At 41.5% G+C, this 23,738-nt stretch overlaps 1 protein-coding gene across 3 annotated transcripts; it reads right to left on the bottom strand.

Moving 5' to 3' along the window:
* Nucleotides 1-1,656: 1,656 nt before the first annotated feature.
* MAP3K8 (mitogen-activated protein kinase kinase kinase 8) lies at nucleotides 1,657-21,895 on the bottom strand. Of its 3 annotated transcripts, none has more exons than XM_038129224.1 (9): nucleotides 21,687-21,895; nucleotides 18,452-18,578; nucleotides 17,210-17,570; nucleotides 13,971-14,135; nucleotides 12,253-12,514; nucleotides 9,589-9,695; nucleotides 5,464-5,616; nucleotides 4,580-4,826; nucleotides 1,657-3,082 (listed from the first exon to the last, which is right to left on the bottom strand). In XM_038129224.1, the coding sequence occupies exons 2-9, from the start codon at nucleotides 18,484-18,486 to the stop codon at nucleotides 2,949-2,951; spliced, it is 1,464 nt and encodes a 487-aa protein (XP_037985152.1). In that variant the 5' UTR covers nucleotides 18,487-18,578; nucleotides 21,687-21,895; the 3' UTR covers nucleotides 1,657-2,948. The 3 variants fall into 3 exon arrangements, with proteins under 3 accessions (XP_037985152.1, XP_037985154.1, XP_037985151.1); XM_038129226.1 differs by lacking the exon at nucleotides 21,687-21,895 and adding an exon at nucleotides 19,024-21,676; XM_038129223.1 differs by lacking the exon at nucleotides 21,687-21,895 and having other exon boundaries at nucleotides 18,452-21,676.
* Nucleotides 21,896-23,738: the final 1,843 nt, after the last annotated feature.

Raw genomic sequence — 23,738 nt, 5'->3', positions numbered from 1 at the left:
ACCAGCACAATCAGTGGTGAGCAGTGGGTTTCCCTGTGCACTTTGTGTTTTTTGCAGGTTAGCATGAGTCTCAGTATTCCCTCAAGAGAAAATGAAACCACACACCTAAAATCAACATAAACAGAGGCAAACCCTTTGCAAAATCCCATGGCTCAGCACTGACCAGTCAAACCCTGGGACTTGCACTACTAGCACAGGGTTTTCCCACCATCCATTTTCATTCCCTCCCCCTCACCTCCAGCCTCAGTTGCTGTGAGTACACAGCTGCTCAGGCAACCAGATTAGAGGAGTAATCTTCCCCCTCCCAGGATATTTCCAACCCGGTTCATTTCCCTGACCTCATTCCCCAGGTGCTTGTATAAACAAGTGGACCTACACAATGCAGGGATCACTAGTGTGGGATATGCTTGAGGGATGTGGGATGTTTGGGATGTGATGTATTGCTCCAGAGAGAAATTCCTGCTATGCTGCAGCCTAAGGCTCACCTGAGAAATAGTCCCCAGCTATTAGAAAGCTGACAGAGCTGGAAGCAATGCTTGGTGTTCAGCATACCTGAACAGCTGCTTGTTGGTTGTGTACCAGTCCTCTGAAGTGATAATTATCCTGAAGCCCTCGTACTGTTCAGACATGTGGCTGTATCTATAAAGAGCTATTGGTTCACCCAGCCAAACCTTATTACTTATGTCTGGCAATACATACACTGTAATTATTTTGAATAACCTGGTCACTTACTACTTTCTTAGTAAGAAGATATATAACAGCCATAACTAAGCCCAAATATGAAATAGTGATCCTATATTAAATAGTGTCACCATATGCAGATTTCCATGCTAAAATATTTAACTAGGTGGGGGAAAGGAGAATGGCCTTACAGAAAAAAAAATAGAAGAAAAGTCAGTGTAACATTTTTAAAGCAAAGGTAAAAGACCACTAGCAGGCTGCAATTTTGACATGGATCTCATTTTTTAAGTATACAGGCATTTGATAAGCATTTGCATAACCCCTAGCCATTGTCTGGTGAGAACAAACACCTTAATTTTACAGAAGGGAAACTGGGGGAGAGATCATAAACCCACCTCCAGTTATGTGAAAAGCTGCTTCCTACAAATTCTATTAATCTCCTTAAAGATCAAAAGCTATCAGCAAAAGATCATAAAATTGAACACAGGTCTCTGAAGCCACAGGTGACCATCCAAACCATTAGGTCATGTTTTGTTTAAGTCAGCTACAGTGAAAGTCTGATCCCTGAATATCCTGATCACTACAGTTGGTATAAATACTAAGAGGGCTCCCTCACACAGCTCTCCTCCAAGCAACTTGTTATCTAGAGATTTTGCACAAAACACTAGAGCAAGTGGGTTATTCCCAACAGCATTTTTGGCAGCAATTAACATCAGGACTGAAGTGCTCCACGTTGTACACAACTACTGTGCATCATCCAGGCAGTCTATAAGCAATGTTGGGGTGAAGGAGATTTTGCCAGAAATACTTACCATCTATTACCAGAGTCCAAAATCCATCAGCAATCACCTTCACCCTACTTCCCAACAAGTGGGATGATGCCTGTAGTGTACCTGGGCCATGGTAGGGGGTGTTGGCCCAAATGCAGTCGCAGCCCCATGCTGTGTTTGAAGATGAAGGAAGAATGACCACGTCTCAAGGCACTGAGCTGGATTTATTCACTTGACCATATCAGTATCAAACTAGAAATCATCTGTTTAAGACCATGTGTTAGAGAGGAGCAGCATTAAATAACAGACATGAAAAAGAGACTGTGCTTCAGAAAAGATTCAGTGTACAACATACACAGTATGCCATTTAACACAAATGCTTATAAAAGAGTCATCCTAAGCATCAGAAAGAGTTTTATAAAAGTTTACGTTCTCATCCCATGGGATGTACAGAACTATGCAGTTTACATAGTTTTACTATCATCCAAAACATCATGTTTCAAATGTATGACGCACAGCAAGAACAATATAATTCCATTTCCATAGGAACATAAACACCGCTTGTCACTAATGACACGCTTTCCAAACCATAGCACTCACAGCAATTTTACATGTGTACAATTTTAAGTATTAAAAAGCAAGAGTTTGGAGCCTGCCCACTGTTACCAATAGAGAATAACATTTGATCTACCCTTGAAAACGATCATGGATACCCTTGCAGTAGTTGTAACATAGGAAGGAGTTGAAGTCACTGTCATACTTTGCCAGGGCCAACTTGCTGTGCAAATCCCAAAGGTAACTGATACTGCCAGTGAAAGATTCCCTTGACCCACAGAGAAGGGGAGAGCCTCCTTCTTCACTCCCACTGCCCAGGGAAGATGCAAAGTTAAAACACATCTGCAAACAAGTGATAATCTGACTCCACAGACATTCTTAATTTTCATTAAGAATGGCTAGAGGCTGACCAAATCTTAAAGACCAAGAATGACCAAGTCTTAAAGACAGAAAAAGACCGAACCAATCTTTAACTGGTTAAATCAAGGACTTCTTTTTTCTTTTTTTGGGGGGGGGGGGGGGTGGGGAGTGGCAGGAAGGTTTTCTCTAAGGACAGCTCAGAGAGACTGAATCTTACAGCCCACATGCTAAATTATATTATATTTTTTTCCTGACATTACTTGCAAGCATATATTATAAGTTTTACAAAAGTGCAAGGCCCAGCACAGGAAGATATCCTGGATTAAGACATTCCCAGCAGCAGTGGTTTATTTGCCATCTTCTTGTTGGTCAACCAGCAGACACACAAGCATCACTGCTTGGGATCAGCTTATCAGAGCCCCCTAAGGGTTTAGCTTAATCATCTGTGCAATTAAACACTATTCACATTTTACAGCCTATAATGGCGATAGTTTTATGTACAAATTGGAAAATCAAGTCTTAAAATCAAGTTTTAAGAGGTAGAGGTCCATTTCTGACTCATCAACATAAAATGTTACTGAGTCAGTCATATTCTAAGGCTGGTGGTCCCCTAACAATATTGAAGTAACCAGCTAGAGCTCCAAGGTCTATGTAGAGTGATCTTTGTCTCTTCAGCAGGTCTGACTCTTCCATGCTCCCATTACACAATGAGGAATCTAAAAAGAAAATAGAGAAACCATGTAATTACTGCAAAACTAGCTGTATCAGATCATTTTCATATTTGTTGGTATTACTGGAATATTTTGCCTATTATTTGATCTTATTAATCGGTGGTTTAGAAAATTTTTAAGTACAACATAAGTCAAATCTCAAATAAAATAAAATCTAACAAACCAACTCACAACTCTAGGACAAAGAAAGGGAAGCAGTTTGCAACTGCAAACAGCAAGTGTGTTCAACTACTTAGAAGTCTCCATCAGCTGGGACAGTTAGGCAGAGCTTTCTCATCCTCTGAGCTATAGAGTAAAGGAGAGTTTGGTGCAAGGAAAAACCTGGTAACTTTCTGCCATCTGAGAATTCTGCTTCCTCTTAGGGAAATTTTCATCTAAACACAGGACGTCATCTTTGTCTGGGTGTGACCATAGAGAACAAACACAGGACCATCTGTTCCAGATTTTTTTTCCTTTTAAATCAAGGTCTGAAAAGACAGATCGGGTTTGCAATGGCAGAATTCCTCTGAATACTTGTATAATGAGTGTCTTGGAAACTCAAGCACCTACAATAAAGTCCAGGCTTAATGGTCCAATATTCTCTTCATTTTCAAAATAATTGATTCAGATGGTCTGAGCTGGTCAAAGGATTATGCATCCCCAAGGCAAAATCCAGAAGGTACAATACCATTCTAAATTCAAAAACTGTGACTGATTTTTTTCAGTGAATTTGTTGCAACAATTATGTATTACAGTACCCAAAACTTTGCACAGGCATCTTTCAAAATATTTTTCCCAATTAAATAAACCACTTGTCTGGGAAGAGTCTTTCAATGCCTTTTGTCAGAACCCTCCTAATGTATTTAGTAAGTAGAAGAAAAGTATTTTGAAGCCTGTTGACAGGTTGTTGGCACTAAATCTTGCTTGGGCTTGAAAGGGCTGTTTCCTACCTAGTTCATGTATTATCCTTCATTAAGCACTTCCTAATGCACAAGGGCAACAGCATTCTATCCCACAGTCATTTTTGGTTTTAAAATAAAGAGCTTGTACTGCTGACACTCAGCAACATTAGTTATGGTTTTGTGTGTGTGTTTTTCTTTAAAAAGGCAAAAAAGTGTTGGATTTCCTGGTGGTTGCTGGACTTTGTCATTGTTTACAAATCAAGAGTGTCTATAAAACATCTCTAGTACACAGCGTCAAGTTGAGTCCATTTCAGACAGCAATCTACACTTCATGAAGTGCCCTGGATGATTGCCATGGCTTTTCCAAGAGCCAGTCCTTCAGGAGCTCACAGAAGTCAGGCTAGGTTCCTCCCCACTGGTCAATGGGTGTTTTACAGATCACTTCATGACCTCGGGGTCTGATCTCATCTGATTGGGATTTTCACCGGTCACTTTCCAGATGTGCTGGGAGTTTTGTTGGTTCCTTACCACTCACTCAAATCAAGATTTGACACAAAGCAAAGTCTACAAAGTCCAAGGCAGGTGAGGCTGATGCCATTACCTGTGATATTTTCTGGCAGCTGCAGATCCTTCCTCGCGAGCAGTCTTTTCCTTTCAAACAACGCCGAGTCCAGGCTCTGGCACCGCGGCTGCTCCTCTGGGGGTGGGTGTAAGGCCTCGTGCTTCAGCAGGTCTGCTGCAGACAGCCTGTGATTAGGATTCCTGTCCAGAGCTGCTTCTAGCAACTCTCTCATGGAAGTGCTGCAGTCCTCAGCAATATCCTCTAAGGGGGGAGCCTGCTTGTGTATCTGTTGGAATGAAAAAAGACCATGGAAACAGTTATTCCAAAAACAGTGAAAGAGGAAGTCATGGAAAACCACATGAGTGGTCTGGGAATTCCCCAATTAGGACTCATCACCTCCCCAAGTAGGGCTGATCAACTAGAACAGAACATGCAACTACACAACATCCACTTTTTAAAAATCAGATTTTATAATAAATTTAAAAACTCAAAGAAACTTCAAGTAAGCCTAAAATCCAGTGCAATGCAAATTCACCAGATTTCTGCACCACACTGGAAGAGTCAGAGAATCAAATCTGCCAGGCTCCAGTTTTTATCTGCAACTTCTAAGGAAAACAGACAAGTAGAAGACAGATGGGCTTGTTTCAATCAAGTCTCGCACTGATCTAACCCTGTCCTTCCAGTAAACCCAAGGCCTGTAAATTGAAACACAAGTCACAAAGACAACTCCAGTTCAGTCTCTGTCTTCCCCCAAGAGATCAAAACCCACTTCTTCTCTCCCTCCCTCCCACCCCTGAAGCAAAAAGGATGATATCATCTCTCTGACAAATATTTTGATAGTTTTTATCCAACTGGAGCTTTCCCAACAAGAGTACAGGAAACCCTCCAACTGACACTGAGCTGGCTCTGCTAAGGACACTCACAATATAGAGGTAGGAGGGATATGCAGAACGAGGGTATCTGTTCACCCAGGGCGGGATGCCCGTTTGCATGTGAATTATAGTAGCTCCCATGCTGTAGATGTCTGCTTTTGTTGTGTGGCCTCTGCAAAGGATAACTTCAGGGCTCATGTAAATCTGTGAAAAATAGTTTAAAAAAAAAAAAGATTACTCAACAGGGGAAAACAACAACCAAAGATGACTCAGTGGCATTTTGTGATCCTGGAAACCCCGCTCTGAAGGGGTGCATAGTAGTGCACCTGCAAGCACCATTTGGGAAATAAGATTGTTCTGCTCTGCATATGAGTACACCCAAAGAGACAGTACCTGGACAAACTCATATTCCAGGCTTGCCCTCTTCAGACAGGCCATAGGTCAGTGGCTATGGGCCTTAGCTGAGAAGATGAAATTCAAGCCATGGCTCTGCCTTAGTCAGATGAGTAGCAGAAGTTTCATCCCTCCATAGCAAAAGGAGGTGCCTGAATTGCCAGTTTGTTTTGTGGGGCACTGCTGGGACTGCTCCTTTCTGCTTGAAGAATGGCCGGGCATGAGCTAAAGAGAGAGGGTGAACTGTACTGACAGTCAGTCACCCAGACAGGGGTAGGAGTCCACTCCTCAGATCCCTGTTACACAGAATACTACACAACCCTTCTGAGCATCACTGACAGATATATACCTTCCTGTCTTCTTTACTCTTCTTACCTCCTCCTTCTTATCCACTAACCTACACGATGGAGCATTATCCTGAGAAATGGGATAATGAGGAACAAGCGAGGTCTAGGCAATGCATAAATTAAAAGTTAGGTGCCCTTTCCACTAGATTACCCCCAGAGCAGCTATGAAGACAAGAATCCCTCTTCTAAACTTTTTCCAAACCAAAAATTCTAATCTTTCTTGATGGAAACCAACATAGATTCCATCCAAACACTTCACTGAAACTTTTGAATTTGCCAAGAGTCTAAAGAAGGATCTTGAAAGCTCCTGCCAGCAACAGGCAGCTCAGAGTGCAGCTGGAGGAGAACCAGACAGGCAGGATGCAGGAGGCACACCCTGCACAGCTCTGCCACTGCCACTGGCCTGGGGAGCAGGTTTCAACATCACATGGGCACAGCCCACAGCACACCGGGTTAGCAAGCTACCATATTTGCTTCTGGTTCCTACTTTTTCCTCACCCAATTTCTCTCTAAAGGATTCAAACAAACTTTAATTAGTTCAAGTCATCCTGACACAAAGAATCACATTAAAAGCCATTAACTGACACAAGGGCAGGAAGTCAAGTCACTGCCACATGGTTTGACTGCTTATCACCATAGATTGAGAATGGCTGTAGGGCTCACCAAATTCCAAGGAAAACTTCCCAGTAAATTACATTCCCTATCTGCAAATAGAACTTGTGACTGGAAATGTCTGCAAAGCCTCTGCAGGTGTCTGGAGCTGCTACTGACTTATCCATTGCTTTCCTCAAGGCTATGAGAGAATCAGTGCATCTGCACCCTCCAGCTTTAAGCCTCATAAGGAGAAAAGAAGTTCTAATTTTGTAAAAAGAAGTCTTTGGCAAATGCAGTGCAACTTGAGTGAAATCTACATAAGCTAAAATCAGCTGCCTTCAAAAAAGAATGCTGGCACAGGATCCTGTCTGCAGTTAAGGTCAGAAAATACTCAAGATGCACCTTGACTGCACAGTGACAAAAATCAAAAATGAGCTCCAAAGCTCTGATTTCAGACTGGTCTAAGACTCTGTTGTCACCAAAGCAGACAGCTCAAGCCACTAATAACTTCCCATTCTCGTTCCTTCAGACTGGTGAGGTGGCACTTGCCTGCCAGTGAGACCAGTCACAGCCCAGCTAAAAACCAGTCCTTTCTTCATGCTGCACTAGTTTTAGTTTAGCATTCCTGAAAATGAATCATACCTTCCACACTCAATAAACTTTAGCAGACAACTTTTTACCCTCAAATGGTTGTAACTGAAGCTTACATATTTTAACAAAGTGATAGAAGCATAACAGAAAGTGTAGCAACTGCCTAGAAAAAGTATTTCCTGCAGAGCAGTTTCATAACAACCACAGTTTAATTTCTGCATGACTTGTACACAAAAGCAGGAACACCAGTTTTTTTCACACTACACTATCTAAACTAAATTTAACTATCTTTCAATCCCATTGCCCAGAATTGTAACTACTCATTTTTTATAAACACAAAGAAGATTCACTACATTCAGACTTCCTGTGCTACAGAAGTGAATAGAAATCCTAACTCCCAGAGAGCATGCACAGGACAAAGGTTACTCCACCTGCCTCTTCCCTCAAGGACACAAGTCCCTGCCAATAGCAGATGTTAGAGAAACCAGCTAGCTCACAGGCACAATGCTGCTTGGCAGTGACAATCCCCAACCAGGGATTGCACAATTACATGCAGGACACCTGCACCACTTCTCAAGGCTGCATAATACACAGTGCAAAACTCAAGAGGACTTTGGAGAGTTAAGATCTTACTTTGAAAAAAAAAATCATCAAGAAAGCCAGACTACAGAGGGCATTTGTGGGTGACAGGATTAGGCACTGTGGAGAAGAAGATGCCTAGAATGAAGACTGTGAGCAGAAAAAGCTACAGAAGCATCAGAAACATTAGCCTGTAAGTCTTTCACTGGTGTCTGAAAATCTCCTTTCCCAGTGCTGCCTTTCCAACCTCATTTCTGGCTGCAATGCTGCAGCAGGATTGCTGCTCCCCTGAGACAGCAAACACCAAACATGCCTATATTTCAGGGCTGGGGGGATTATCAGCTTTCTGAAGATGGGACTGCAGGTGTTAAAGTGCCTGGAATTTTCCTCCTATTAAATGAAGAACTAAGTGTTTTTCACTCGGCAAACACTAAAATGTTTTCACTTTTCACTTGTTCTTACTAACACAACCTTGGCCTGTCCTTCAAGACCCAGAAGTGAATCCTCACTAGTCTGCTCCACAATCATGGAAATGTCCTGTTTACACATATCTCCATCATTGGGAAATACCCTACCAACTCATACCCACCACTGTTCTTATTAACAGCACACAAAACCCCCTTGAACAAACAAAAAACCCCAAACCAAAGTAAAAACCGCACAAAGCTCATGCATGAAGTGCCAGAAAGCATGATGCTTCCAGTTCAGCAAGCATTTTAAGCTCTTAACTGCCCTGACTAGAAAGACAGTGAAAGCAAATATTCAAGTGCTTTCTCAATCATCTTGCAAAAAATAAACAAACAAATCTGACCTTCTGTGAAATCTTAATTTATCCTCCCCTTCTAAAAAGTGAAAAGTTTTTTGTCAGTTACATAGGGATTTCCTCTTTACACATCTGGAAGACTATTAAAAGGGTAAGTGCCAACATCTCAGCTAAAGCATTTCCTGTAAACAATCTCCTCCAGCAACAGAGAGCACAAATGCCACATCTGCAGCAGCTATCCAAGCTAATTGTTGCTGCTTGGTTGTTTGCTAAAACTCCAGGCCTGGAAACACCTCAGCAGGAGTGCAGCCCAAGTGGTGTGCAGAATCTCAAAGTCACTGAGACCATTTAAAAGGATCCCACCTCCACCACTGTAATGTCTAAGCAATTTTAGCAGATAATCATAAACCTTGCCATGCACAACCTCTGAAGAACCAAAGGGTTACATGTAGATGGGGAACAGAGCTTAGAAGGGCTAAGAGATGAAACCCAGATATCTGTAATTTCTGTGGTTTTGAAGGAGGAATCCAAGTACGGTGTGGAACAGGTCACCCCAGTCCATAGTGAGTATCTCAGAAGAAATCTTTGCTACAGCAAAGAACAAATTCCTGTTTGAAGTGTCTCTGATCAGCAGCTGAAACACTGCAAACAACCCTTCTCAGAGTACTGTTTGACTTCAGTGAACAATTGCTAACAAATGAGACTGCAGAGACACTGTTTTCAATGCATTTCATTCAGCAAGTCGAAAATAAAAATATAATTGAGACTATTAATGTTTGTAAGTTTTTTATAGGTTTTATAGTAACTATTTTACCCATGCTTCTAACCCTCCAGCTTCAAATTTGAGCCTAAACACCACAACCATAGGACTAATGCAATGTAAGGGCTTTTGTCCCTTCAGCTTCTTACCTCTGTTCCTCTAAGATCTTTGGGATAGTAAATGTCTTCAGTCATTTGAACACTTAGGCCAAAATCCACCAAAACAGCCTTAGTTGACATAAAGACAATGTTGCTTGCTAAAAGAAAACCAAAAATTACATCATTTCAGCATCTGGCATGTTTGGTATTCATTTTACAACACTCCTGTTTCATTCAGATGCCTGCCTGAAAAGGGAGAGAAATTAGCACAACCACTCTCTACAGCCAATATCCCTCTAGTCAAAATAGGTCTGGTAATGATTTGGTTCAATTTTAAGTTGTATCTTAAAAAACAAACTGGTCTGGTTTATGTAAAAGAACCAATATTTTGTCATTTTCTTAGCTTAAAATTTAAAGAAAGACAAAGAGGGAAAATAGCTGAGGGTAGAGGAGGAAGGTAGAAGACTGGTAGCCACTACAGCACAGTGTTTTGAAGATGTTTAAGGGTCTCCAAGGTGGAGATCATGCTGTGCAGCTCTGGCTAGAAACAGCACAACTGTTGCTCACCAAGAGGTTTTTCTAGAGTAACAATTTAAGTGAAGATAGAAACAGAGAGTAACCAGGGCCCCTCCACAGCAGCCACACCAGTCACCTGCACTGGTCTGTGAGAGCAGCTCAGCATGTCAACAGAGGACAGACAATGGCTGTAAAATTAATAGAAGACTGAGCATTTCAAATTCCCTCAGAACTGCAGCAGTATCTAGGAGCTTAATTTACTTTTCTTCATAAAACTCTGCCTAAGGCACAACTTTGTACTCAGAGGCTTTGTTTGCAGCTGGATTTCTGATCAAATATTTAAGAATGTAGTGCTCAGTGAGAGCCTTCAGAAATTCTTGTTTGCTGTTTCAGAAGATGTGGTAAAATGAAGTCTCCAAGTTACACAACAGTAACACATTTCCCTTACAGGAAACTGTGGGCCATTTTCTGTCTTGACAGTGACTACCATGACCACCCAGTGGGAGGGCAGACTTGATTTCAGCAGTACTGATTCCTGGAGCAATGCTTCACACAGCTGCCTCCTTACCAGTGCTATAGACGACGTAAATCTGTCACTTTAGGGATAACTTTGAAGATATGGATTTGAAACACCCCATAATAGATCATCCAAAGGGTCACACTGCCACAAGGCAGCAGGATCTGCTTCCTGCCTGGGACCATACACAGCCCCAGCTGCAGCTGGTTTTGGACGGAAGCTCCCCTGACCAAACAGCCTGATGGTTTAACTGCTCTCCAACCAAGGGTTAAAACAAGTGGCAGCACTGAACACCTCCCAGGAACCAGAATGTCTTCCCCCACTCCTTGCTCAGGGGATTTTTTACTCTCAATAAAATCCCCATCTTCTGTATCAGCAGAACAGACTCAATTGCAGATCAAAAGCAGCAGATGAAGTGAGGAAAAAATCAGAGGTTTTGGGAAAGAGTCTTTTCTATTAATTCCACCTGGGGAGGGAAAACACACGCTGCTCCCTGCATGGAGGCTGCCTGGCCAGGCAGTGGGCATGGCTCAACCTCAGGCCTGGTGTACCCAGCTCACCCTGGCACCAAACAGGCAGGAGCATGGTCAGGGCTCAGCCCAGGCACCTCTGGGCAACCACATCTGCCCCAACATCTGCCCTGCATCCACCAACACAGGGAATGGCTGGAAAAGGTGAAACACACTCATATCCACCACATTCACAATGGGCTGGTTCTCCTTTTCACTACCTAGATGTATGGTTTTTAGATTGTTTAATTAATGTCTTTGTTACTGCAAATTAAAATAAATCCATAGGAAAGACTCTTACTACAAATGAGAAAGAAAAATAAAGGGAAAAATTAAGCAGTTTTGTAGCTGTCAGAATCTGAAAGGCTTATTCTAAAGTACTGACCCATACTAAATAAAAAAACCCAAAAACCAAAAATGTAAAACTGAGATAAAAATTTAGTAATTCCTAATAGTTCACTTCTGTGAACTATTGTAATGCTTTAGTCTGAATATTTCTACTTTAACCCTCAAGTTTAGCTGAATAAACTCACAGAGATGCATCTATCTGTGGGCCAAGATGGTACTGGGAGAAATAGCATTTAATACTAATTTAAATGCAACACAATAAAATTTAATTTTAAAGCATTTCAATACCAGTGTATTTAATTTGGACTTAAAATCAATCAATATGTTTGATTATTTATAGATGTTAATATCCAGAGTTTTTTATAAGCAAATATATATTAAAATTTGCTCTACTTGTTGAAAGAAAAAAACAGCACAAATTATGTATTTACTTCCAAATTGAGGAGCAGCAGTATAGAAATGTAAAACCTAAAAGAAGGTGCAAGTTGAAGTGTGGAAACATTCAGGATGAATTTGTATTAAAAGCAGGAAACTTCTGGCTGAACACAGACTGATAACTTCACTCTTTAGGTTTTTATTTAAATTGAGTTGCTCATGAATGGCATAGGATCTATGACTTTCTAATTACCCTCTCTGTTGGAATGAATTAATAAATAGTGTAAGTAACTATTACCTCCAGAAACTGACCTTGCCATTTGTAAAGCATTACCCATCCTTCCCACTCAGAGATGTAAGGCTATGTGCCCCAGCTCAGTCCCAGGAACTCCAGCAGGGCCCCAGCCCAGCCAGGACCAGAAAGCACCCCAAGGAACCCCACAGACGTACGTTTGATATCATGGTGGATAATCTTCTTCGAGTGGAGAAAGTCAAGTCCTTTCAGAATATGCTTTGTCACCCAAATTATTTCAAACTCTCTCATAGGCCCACAGCTCTCCAGCTTTTCCATGACAGATCCTCCCTCTCCAGCTTCCATGAAGAGATGGATTGTCTCATCCCACAAAATAGCGCCGTATAATTCAGCAATGTTTTCATGACGGAAGCATGCCTGTATTTCAACATCTGATGGTTTGAACTGTTCCACTGGGACCTAGGACATTGAAGCAAAACCACAGTTATCCATAACAAAAACAAGTTATCCATGCAGACACTAATTATCCTATAGATTAACAGAAAAGAAGGAAGCATAGCACTTGTATCCACTTGTTAAAATACTGAGCTTTACTTTGCTCTTGTGACTTTTCTTCCTTTGCAGCTGAGAGACATCCTGTTAAAGGCTGAGAGACATTTTGGAATCATGCCCAAATAAAAAGTGCAATCTTCCAGAAAAAGAAATGTAGCAAGAGTTATTCCCGTCAAAATCCAGTGATTACGCAAAAGCTTTATGCAAACTTCCTGGTGAAGGAGATAAAATTCCCACTGCTTTTTCCATTAGCTTTGTGCACTCATCTGCACTACAGAACTACACACCCACCTGACAGGTGGATCAGTGCTTGCAGTGCTCAGGCCCATTACTGACCTCAATTCAGTCCTTATCAGCACTGGTTTATGGCTTACAAGAAATGAAAGCTGCTTTGAAGGGAGTGCCAGCAGCACGATATTTCTTTAAAAAGTACTGACAGCAGATTGCTGAGACAATAAAAGCAGTGTTTGCTTACACACAGAAAAGCTACTACTGCTCTGTTTAGTTTTCTTCCCTTGGACTCGTGTCTGTGAACCAAATAAGAGGCTCATTTATTTAAAGGAGAAATACTGTTTGTATTTTCAGAAATATTAGGATACTTTAATTCTGCAGTGGCTTATGCAGGAGCAGCTAACAACCTGTCCCCACGTGGACACACAGGCAGCAGGGGAAGGACACACAGCTGCCTGCCCAGCTCTTTGACACACAGAATTAATACAGGTACTTATTCATGAGCTGGGGGATATAGAGCAATGTCCCAACTGAGCTTTTACTGGCCCTGAATATTTACTGCTCAATTCCAAATAGTATGTTAAAAGGCACAGCTGAAGGAAAATGTTGGCTTGCATAAAAGTAGGACGGCGCTCAACAGTTCTTTTGAGGCATCTCACAACCTTAACCCCATCAGTGCCCAAAACACAGTAAGAGTTGCACATAATGAGTTCTCAGGGACTTTAATGGCACTGAAGTAAAGAAAACGGAAGTCTGAGGACCTCAGTTAAAGGACAAGAGCCTAAAACTTCTGCAGCAGCAGGATTTTACTACCTCCCTTCAGCAGGGACAGGATCTCACCCTGATATTTCACCCCAGCAGGACAAGTAGAAAATCCACTCTGCACAACAGGCCATGTGCCAGTTCCACACACTTCTACATACTTTCAAAATGCTGAAATATTTGCAGCTTTAGAGCAAAAAAATTTAAACAAGCTAACAGAAGTGTACATGTTCCCCACCTTGTTTAGGCCAACAAAACCAAGATGATCATCAGCCAACAGTGGAATTTGATGCAGACATATTTGAAAATACATCATAAGCAGTATGTTATACAATATTTGCTCAGAGATAAAACCACTGAGCTAACATACCAATTTGCATGCCATTCGTTTCTTGGTTTCTCTGTCTTGGGCTAAGTACACTTTCCCAAAAGCTCCCCGAGGAATAAAATCAGAACCAATATTCCTGTAAGTCAACTTCCATGGAAAAAGGAGCACATCCGAGTCAATTTGATAGCGCCCGTTCTTGGGTGTGATCTGTGGAGTTAAATAAATAAAAAAAAACCACAGTGAAGTTAAAACCACTACAAATCTAATTAATTTTATACATATAGTGGGAAAAAAAACATATCACTTATGTGTATGATGCACACAATCTGCTCAGCAGTCTTTATTTAGAAACACCAAATGGGAACAGCATGTGAGGTGTGGCATTCATTCACAGCCCAGGCATCCACGTTTCTCTCCAGTGACTAACTTATGAAGTGTAAGTTGCAATTAATTGTCTTGAAACAACAACAACAGCAGCTGGGTTAATGAAATTACCCACCTCTTGTTATTAGATTTACCTGCACATGTTTGTGCTTCCTGTAATCTGTTAACTTGTTATGCCACATACCTGTTACTCATAGGTTATCTTATACAATGTGAGCAAGAGTTTCAGCATTTCCTAATATCACATGTACTGCTAGGAGTTTAATTTCCCATCTTGTATTGGAGTTTCTGCTGCTTAGTAAAAGGTCAAAGAAGTCTGCCTTGATTTTACCAGCCACTTTCCTCTAGTTTTATACCATAGTTTAAAAAAGAAGAGTGGGAGTAACATTGCCTCCTCTAGGTGGGTAATGTTGGGAGCTTTGCTTCTTCTGTATCACCAACTAGGCAAGGAGGGGATTCAGGGCACCTAAGTCAGTATCTTGCTCTAAATCTTTTTCCCAAACAGTTCCCTCCCTCTGCACGTGACAGAGAGAGACCAAACGCCTAACTACAGCCATGTGAGTACTGCTTGATTCCTGATGTTGCTTCTTCAGTCTCTCAGCTACAAAATTAATAATATTTCCTATGAATATGCTTCTAATTATTTCAGCCAGTATCTGGAATATCATTAATCTCCTTACTGTACTTTATCAAGATTCTTGAAGAGATGTAAAATCACATCAAGGATATTTATCATTTCATGTCTGTCACAGGGCCTCAAATACTCAGCTCTTCAGTTACTCTAAGATAACAGCATATCAGGAAGATTATTTGTTTTAGATTTCTATTTAAGACATAACATATAATCTTTCACTCTTAATCTACCTCCATGCTTTTCAATTAGGAAAGTACCTTCTTGACTGCTAAAATTGTCATTTGTGATTTGTACCTACATGATATAAATTAATTCTTTTAAGTTCCTAAATCTGGGGAGGATAAGTTCTTAACCTTTGGCCAAGGGGCCATGGGGGGCTCTCCTTCAATATAAAGGATTCTGCTTAGAATAGAGAGAACAAGCCTTCCCTCTACTTATGAGAGCCAGGGTAAAGCAATCTGCACATGTCTAACAATCTGTACATCTTGCTTGCCTACTTCTGCATTTCAAAGGGTTGAGACTAATCCATATGGGTTACACCTTATCCTGGAAAGGAAGAGACGCCGAGCAAAGTTGATTTGGAGAGCAAGACAGCAATGATCACCACACTATTCACATTTTCAGGAGGCTTTTAGGACTAGTTCCTAGCCTGACCCAGTGAACATTTGTCTGTGGCTGCAATGCCTCTTTCAGTTCAGTTTTAACTAAAAGAAATCCAGCTTGTGCACTTCAAGACCCTTTGTGATGCAAGCCATGGTGCAGCCAGCGAGGGTCACCAGGCAATTAGAAACACTCCTGACCCCAACCAAAATGCTGTAGATATTTACAGAGCAGTGCTCCTGCTGAAATGCATGCACAGGTAATACCCTGCCTCCAACCCTCAGTTGCATAATGGGATCACGTGCACCTAATAGTACTGGGTTCATACCAATTGTTTGCATCTGTGGAAACAATATGCAAGCAAAACAACCACGAGCATGTAGAACAGTGTCTACTCTAAGCATAGGAAACATTTAATATTACTAAGTGTCATTTCAATGTTACAGAGTTGAAAAGTGATTGTTTTGCAATACTGCAATGCTCCTTCCAAATCAGAATAAAGCAATACCTTGTGGAATTTTGCACCTGAGTAACCAGTAAGCCTCAAGCAACCAGTGTTCACATATAAAATATATGATATGTAGGATATTTAAGATTATAGACGTAGGATATCTTAGGAAAATACAGCAGCAACACCAACAGGCATGAACAGAGTTCCTTTGCAACACTGATTGTTTCCAGAGCAACCGATCTTAAACAAAAGTGTAATGACACTAATATCCAGAGATGCTTGTAGAACACAAACAATTTGAGGGAAAAAAATAACATCTCAATACAACACATTTATATGCTTGAATTTAGCAGTGTGAGACATTACATAATATTGTAACTCTTAAAATCACACTTGATAGTATGTGCTTTTTCTCCTTACATTACTACTATTGACATTTTGTACAGATATAGCAAATTTAGGAACTATATTGTCAGATCCTAGATCTTTATTTTTGGGAGTTTACATAATGAACATTTTGCTGCATGAACACAAGGCACTAGAAGACTCTTACTGTCTCCCAGACCTGTAAACCATCATAGTTCATAGAATCATAGCTAGCCTTTGGTTGGAAGGGGTCTTAAAAATCATCTAGTTGTAACTCCCCTACTATGGGAAGGGATGTCACTCACTAGGTCAGATTGCTCAGCGCCCCATCCAGCCTTGCCTTGAACACACAGGGATGGGGTATCCTCAATTTCTCTGAACAGTCTGTTCCAGAGCCTTACCACCCTCGGAGTAAAGAAATCTCTACACTTTTAGTATAAAATCATTCCTCCTTGTCTTATCACTACACACCCTTCTAAAAAGTCACTCTCCCTCTTTTTTATGCAAGCTGTGGATATTATAAGTCCCATTTAAGTACTGAAAGGACAAAATGGGTTGAAGATTTTGCTTTTTGACTGCTTGTCTCCAGTTTGTTTTCAATACTGGGAAATGTTTTCTAACCTCCAGGGATACTAGGAGATAATAGAGTGGATCCTTTTGAACAACAGACCTTTCTCTATAGCTGCCTGAGACTGCAGGGCCTAGACTTGATAGGCTCAGAAACCCTTTCTGCACAGGAAACCACAGCCTGTTAGTTCTGGAACTGAGTTTTATTTAGAATCATTAAAAACTTCCAATTCCTATGGTCTATGAAATGCCAAGTAAAAGGAAAACAGACATACATACCATATTCAAGAGGATTCCAGATTCCTGTTGTCTGCATCCTTTAAATTGCTTTGCAGTGTTAGACACCTGATTGGCAAAAGCAAGCAGGTCTTCCACAGTCCCGTATTTGACAGAGGACATCAAAGAGACCTCCCCTTCACAAAACAGTAATGATTCTGCATGTTCATCATTTTGATTTGCCTCTTCACACATGGTAATTAAGCTGTCTTCATAGACTGCAATGTCTTCACCTGGATAATGGTTTTCCATGATGGCTATCACCTCAGACATATTTAGATCAGCTAGCAAAAAGTCAATCTCCTCTTTGCTATCACTACCCGTGCTCATATACTCCATTACTGTCCACTTTGCAAAATCACGCCTGGAAAAAAAAGAAACAAACTTGAAAACACTTTTCACCTAAATTTGATTTAGCAAAGTAAGAATGAAAAGGAGTTATCAGAAGTGATCAGCAGCTCATCATTATACAGATTTAAAATTAATAACCTGTATTATGAAGAAAATCATAATTACTATCCTGGGTGAAGACAAAATGGAGAAGTATTTGCTAGTGAAATTTATTTAGAAGTTACTAGTTAACCTCCCCTGTCACTCACTCTCAGAATTTATTATGATAAAGCTTTCCCTAAGAGGAACACGTACAGTAAGAATACACCATTGTGACAGATATGCAAAAATAAAGGAGCACCCTCAAGACAAACAAAGGAATTTATTGTTTGGAAAAGAATGACAAAGAGAGACATTACCATTCTCAATTACTTTATGTCTAAGTTTGTATTGACAATTTATGTGATGTATCCAGAAAGAAGGAAAGGTCACAAACCAAGGTCATTCCACTAGTAATAGGCATCTGTTAGTATCACTGTACAAGGCACAACTATCACCACTTGAGACACAAGATCCATATTTCTTTTTGCAATTAACTGGCCAGAACTAGACTTGAACTGAAATTTTTACTCTGAGTTTCAGAAAGAAGTCAGAAATTGAGCTATCATAAAAGCAATAAGCTTTTGAAGTGGTTTCCAACAGTTTGTTCTGTTCCCAGTAATCCTAACAACAACTTTTTAGATTACTATTGCAACTATTTTGCTGGAATGGATTTACAGCAAGCTGAGTTCAACTTCCCAAAAAGTCCCTTTCTATTCCAGAGAGTTACATATTCAAGTTAAAAACATATGCATGGTCAGTCATTAAAATACTGACACAAATAGTTTCCAACACATAAATGTCTGGAGCACTTACCTTGTATTTAACCTGATTACATCACTCAAAACCATTTAAAAACGTCTCAATAGAATCCCTGAAGTCATCACGTTTTTCTGAACCCGTATTTACCACTGATGATAATTTCACAGTGTTCTGTGGCAGTCTATTAAAAAAAGCAAAACAAATAAAGCCATTGCATACCAGCTCAAGCAGAAGGACTGGTTTGTATTCATATAGATAATTTGCTTCACGGAAAGAAGAGCTAGTAATCACAAGGCTGAGATAACAGGGGATTTTTCTGCAGAAAAAAAAAGACAACTCAAGAAAGAATCAAGCTACTGTATCATCCAGATTTCCAAGTAGTAGTGAAAAATAGTTTTTCCATGGTTAGGTCCCCAGTCTTATTCTCTTTGTCTCATGCTTGCTTAAGCAAAGAGCAGGACCTCCTTTTCCTTTAGCAGAACTGACTACAGCCTGCCCTCGTTAGAGAGCTCTCACTTCCCTTTTTCATAATCCAGTGCACTATCGTTTTTGGGCAGAAGATAACAACAACTAGGAAAAAAAAGACGCTTTAAAAAAAATAAAAAATGAAAAGCAGCAAACAAAACCTTATCTCAAGGACAAGCAGCAGACTCGGTCCCCTGAGGCCATGGAGCAATGCATTTACCCAGGTACAGTTTCTGGTTATGATCACTATCTTTCTTACCCTCACCACAAGGACGTGGAAGCTTTGTGGCACATATTTCTCATGGGTTAGAGTATTTACGTCAGCTCTAATGTGAAGAAAACCAAGTAAAATGACGTGTCTGAGTTGGCAAAGAAGCCAGACCACGTGCTGAAAATTCGAAAGGCAGGACAGGACAGCAGATGCAGCATCAGAAAAGGGAAACGGAGTGCCTGTTCCTTTTCAAACTCAGACCCAAACCCTGAGAGTGACGGTGGCAGAGCAGTGCAGCCCCCATTACCCAAAATGGGCACAGTGACTTTCACCAGCACTCTACACCCATTCACCCAGCCCTGATCAACCCACACCCCCAGCATTAGGGCAGCCAGGTTGGAAACTTTGTGGTCACTAGCACTACATGATCGGGGAGGCCCCAGGCTTTGTATCCTGGGTGCCCAGAGAGATCACAAAAAGGAAAAGAAGCTGTGGGTGTTTTCTAGCCCCTATCGCCTCAGCTTGCTCCATGACCAAACTATAGGCTGTTAACAAAGTCTGATTGTGTTTTTTAATAGAAATGAGATTTCTATTTTTCCCCAGAGCAGGACTTCTATTCATTGGTTTGTTGGTTTTTAGGGTTCTTTTTTTGTCTGATTTTTGTTTTGTTGTTGTTGTTTTGTTTTGGGGTTTTTTTTTTTTTTTTTTGTGCTGAATTAGTGATTCAAAAGAAAAGAAACAGTGCTGTCATAAAAGGAACCAAGAGACCTCACGTGTAAAGTCAGGTAAAGTTACAAACTAGTCCTGAGGGACTTTCTGAAGAAAAACATGAGCCTCTAGATGCTCTGGTCTTCTGTGGATAAAGACAAATACGTGCCACAGTTAAACTAATTTACTCTCCGACAGCATTTTCATGCACAAGGCATCTGTACAGATTAGACCAAATGCAGCTTTCTGGAAGTGCCAGCTCTACTTCATTCCTCGAAATGTTCCCAAACTGGAGCACAATAATAATAATAATACTCTTGGCAGTTTCAGTACTGCCCAAAAAGTTCTGAATAACATGAAGAAGTGACTATAACCTGCATACTCTCAGTTCTTTTAGTGCTTGAGAAAAGCTGCAAACCCTTCACCTTTACAACTACCTGAAAGGAAGAGGTAGTGAGGTGGGAGCTGGTCACTTATCTCAAATAGCAAATGATGGAACAAGGGGAAATGGCTTCAAGTTGTGCCAGGAGAGGCTGGATATTAGGAAAGATTTCTTCACTGAAAGAATTGTCAAACACTGGAACAGGCTGCCCAGGAAAGTGGTGGAATCACCATCCCGGGGGGGATTTAAGAGACATACATGTAGACGTGACTCAGATGAGTGGTGGGTTTGACAGTGCTGCATTGGACTTGATAATTTTACAGATCTTTTCCAACCTAAAGGGTTTTATTTTTCCCTATATCTAGCAAATTCTAATCACTAAATGTTCACACAATAAAAGCAGTGTCTAGACTATAAAAGCTAATTTTTTTAATTATCCAACAATTTAGTACTATACTTCCCCTACAGACAAAAAAAAAGGTCCATTTTCCAATGGGGAATTCACTCCTCCTATTTATCCCTAAAATCCTGTACTAGTATCAGTGGTGGGCACTCACGTAGTATTCTAAATCATGCTATATAAACTAGATTCATGAAGAAATGAAAGCACTAAGTATGCTTTACTTAGATTCTCAGCTAAAAAACTGGGTTTACCTGCAGTGGAAAAATAAAACTGCATGCAAACAGTTAAGTCAGTTGCTAAAGCACAAGACTCCTTCTCCAGTTTTGCTAATATTTCAACATCATCACATGAGTAATTTGTAAGTCAAAGGTTTATTTCTCTATTCTCTGCGTAGCCTTTCAACCCCTTTTGCCTAAGAAGTGTGCTGCAAGAGACCACTCTTATATCCATCATATTAAATAAGAGTAACTGGATACCAGACTTCTGAGCCCCGTGAGACATTTTGTGTGTCAAGGGTCAGTGGTGGAAAAAAATTGAACAAAATCTACAATAAAAATAAAATTTAAAACCCAAGACCACACAGACAAAAGACCTCAACACCCCTCGTCCCCCAAAAAAGCTAGCCACTAACTGCATTAGACTGGCTCAACACAATCATACACACATAATAAAGATCTCTTGTGCTGCTTTTAGAGAAGAATTTTCTGGTTTAAGTGACGACTGCCCACGAGAAAAAAGTCCTTCATTACTTTTAAGAAAACTTATCGACAGAACTTGAAAAACACAACCCCTCCGAAAAAAATACTTCTACTGTTAAGAAACAAGAAATATCCACAATTTCAATTTCAACAACATTTCACATATTCCCTTGGAATAAGAAAACCCGCGACTCTCCCAGCGCTGGCAGCAGCAGCGCCCAGCCGCAGCCCCTTCCTGCCCCGCAGCCCCCGGGGACAGCGCAGGTGCCGCAGCTCCGGCGGCTGCCCCGCCACACGACGCAGCTCGGGAGGCCGAGGGCAGCCGGGAACCCCAGCAGCCTCCGCCCGGCAGCGCAGCCCCGTCCCGCTCCGCTCCGTCCCGCCAAGGCTCCCCCTGCCCTGCCGGCCCCGTCCCCGCTCACCCGCGGGAGAGCCGCGCCGCCCGTCTGCCCGCAGCCCGCGCCGCCGCGCCGCTGCCGCGGGGAGCTCCGGGGGCGGGCGAGGGCGCAGGTAGCACCGCCCGCCCCTGCCGAGGGCGGGGGACCGGGGCGGCCCCGGCGCCGGTTTCTATTTCGGTTTCCCGGCAGGAGCAAGCGCTGCGCTGTCCCAGCCCGGCCTCAAGCCCGGCCAGCGACCGCCTCCCGCTCCAGCCGCGGCATCGCCCGGCGGCAATGGCTCGTTCCCGGCGGTGGCGTCGGGAAAGCCCTTTCCTAGCGCCTCATGTTTCCGTGCGCACCTAGAGGGCGTCCACCAGCGTCCTACGAGTTTAAACATTATCTGAATTACACTTCAGCTGACACGCGGGTGGAATTTAGGACAACAACGTGAAGAATTTGTTAGTGGCAGGAGTATTAAAATACTTCGGGACACACTGGTGCGAGTTGGGTAATTGCTAAAATTGGGAACGACTACTTTTTATTTCTTATCCATAAGGAAGAAATTCTTGCAAAACTGTGCTGCCCAACAGCTCCTCTTTAGCCAGCTCGTTTTAAAGGAGACAAGTAGCACCTTTAACAAAACCAGCTGCCACAGCACTAGGAGCTGATGAGTTGAATCTATCTCAAGGTGTCAAGAGACCCCAGATGGATTTTTGGTTCGTTATCTGCAGTGTAATGACTATTTGCTTACTGAAGTCAATGGCAAAACCGTCATTATAAAGTTTCAGGACAAACACTCACCCTAGGCTTCAGTATTTATTAGTAGTTCATACAACTCCTTTTCTCTTTATTTTATCAAGATACCCTGACTCCCTTGCTTAAATGGTTTATGTTTGCTGCCTCTCCTGGGACATTCACAATTGTCCAAAGTATGTCACAAATGACATTCTGGAATATGCAAGGTTTTAGACTCACTGTAAGATTTTCTTTTCCTTAGCATCATAACTATGTATATGGAATTCAGCTAGCAGGGTTAACCTTTGCTCATGTACAGTTTCTTTTCCAGACTATACAGATGTTAAATATATTGTCAAGCTTCCACAAGGAAAGAGATGTCTTCTTTGTTGCATTTGAGTTTGTTCAATTGCACCACCCAGTGCATTTGCTGAAAAAAAATGTGAAAAAAGAAAGGCAAGAAAGCTGAAGATGATTATAGAAAGAAAAAAGAGAGGAAGGACTGAAGAATAAATTAGGCTATAGGAGAGGCCAGACCAAGGAGAGGGCGGAATTGGCAGCACCTTGAAAGTGGGAGGTTAAGGAGGCTGAGTAACACATCCTTAATGTGCAGCAGCTCTCACGCTAGGGTACTTTGGGTATCCTCTTTCAGGAACTTGCTTGCCCTATTAGTTTTTCCAAACCCACAATTAATTTTAATGAAACCCTTTTCTATTTTTAGACCAATTTCAAAGAGGGAAAGAGGAGGAGGTCCTCTCTCAACATCAATGAATTTAGGCAGGACAAGTCTTAGGATTCCAGAGGAAACTTGCCATGGAGAGATGGAGGAAACACAAGTTTGTACCCCATAGCGTACATAAGTAGGATATAAATTGAAATGCTCTATTTTAAAAGCAATCTACTCTCTGTCTTAATGATCATCCTAGCATACAAAACCAAAATAATTAGGTTATAGCAATTTCTTACAGACCCTGACTTACTGGGAGGCTGCCATGAGTATACACAGCACTGCTCTGAAGACCTACTAACACACAAAGTGCCCTAACATATACTACAGATGTGCCCCTTATGTAAAAAACATTTACATAAATGTTTTTTAAGACCAAAGAAAATGACATTTTCTTCAGTACATGCCTGGGGAACCATGCTGCAGACCAATGACTGCTTGCTGGGTGCCCTGCAGCTCTCTGCCCTAATTTCTGATCCCACAGGCTGCCTTCACTGCAGCATCTCTGCATTCACAGCCCCGGCCCAGACCAGACAAACAGAATCACAAAATCAGTTAGGTTGGAAAAGACCTCTGAGATCATCAAGTCCAACCTATAACCAAGCACTACCACACTGACTAGACCATGGCACTGA

Source organism: Motacilla alba, chromosome 2, assembly GCF_015832195.1.
Source record: "Motacilla alba alba isolate MOTALB_02 chromosome 2, Motacilla_alba_V1.0_pri, whole genome shotgun sequence".
In the NCBI taxonomy this organism is placed as follows: Eukaryota; Metazoa; Chordata; class Aves; order Passeriformes; family Motacillidae; genus Motacilla; species Motacilla alba.
This window is presented reverse-complemented; position numbering and strand designations above follow the sequence as displayed.

Bases quoted from the DNA above. Each gene is read 5' to 3' on its own strand.
- MAP3K8 (XM_038129224.1), bottom strand. From the start codon at position 18,486: ATGGTTTTGAGTGATGTAATCAGGTTAAATACAAG. The intron at 9,696-12,252 runs GTACGTCTGTGG...GTTTTCTTTTAG, and splicing joins TATCCACCATGATATCAAAC to CAAGCAACATTGTCTTTATG. The intron at 5,617-9,588 runs GTAAGAAGCTGA...TATTTTTCACAG, and splicing joins AAGATCTTAGAGGAACAGAG to ATTTACATGAGCCCTGAAGT.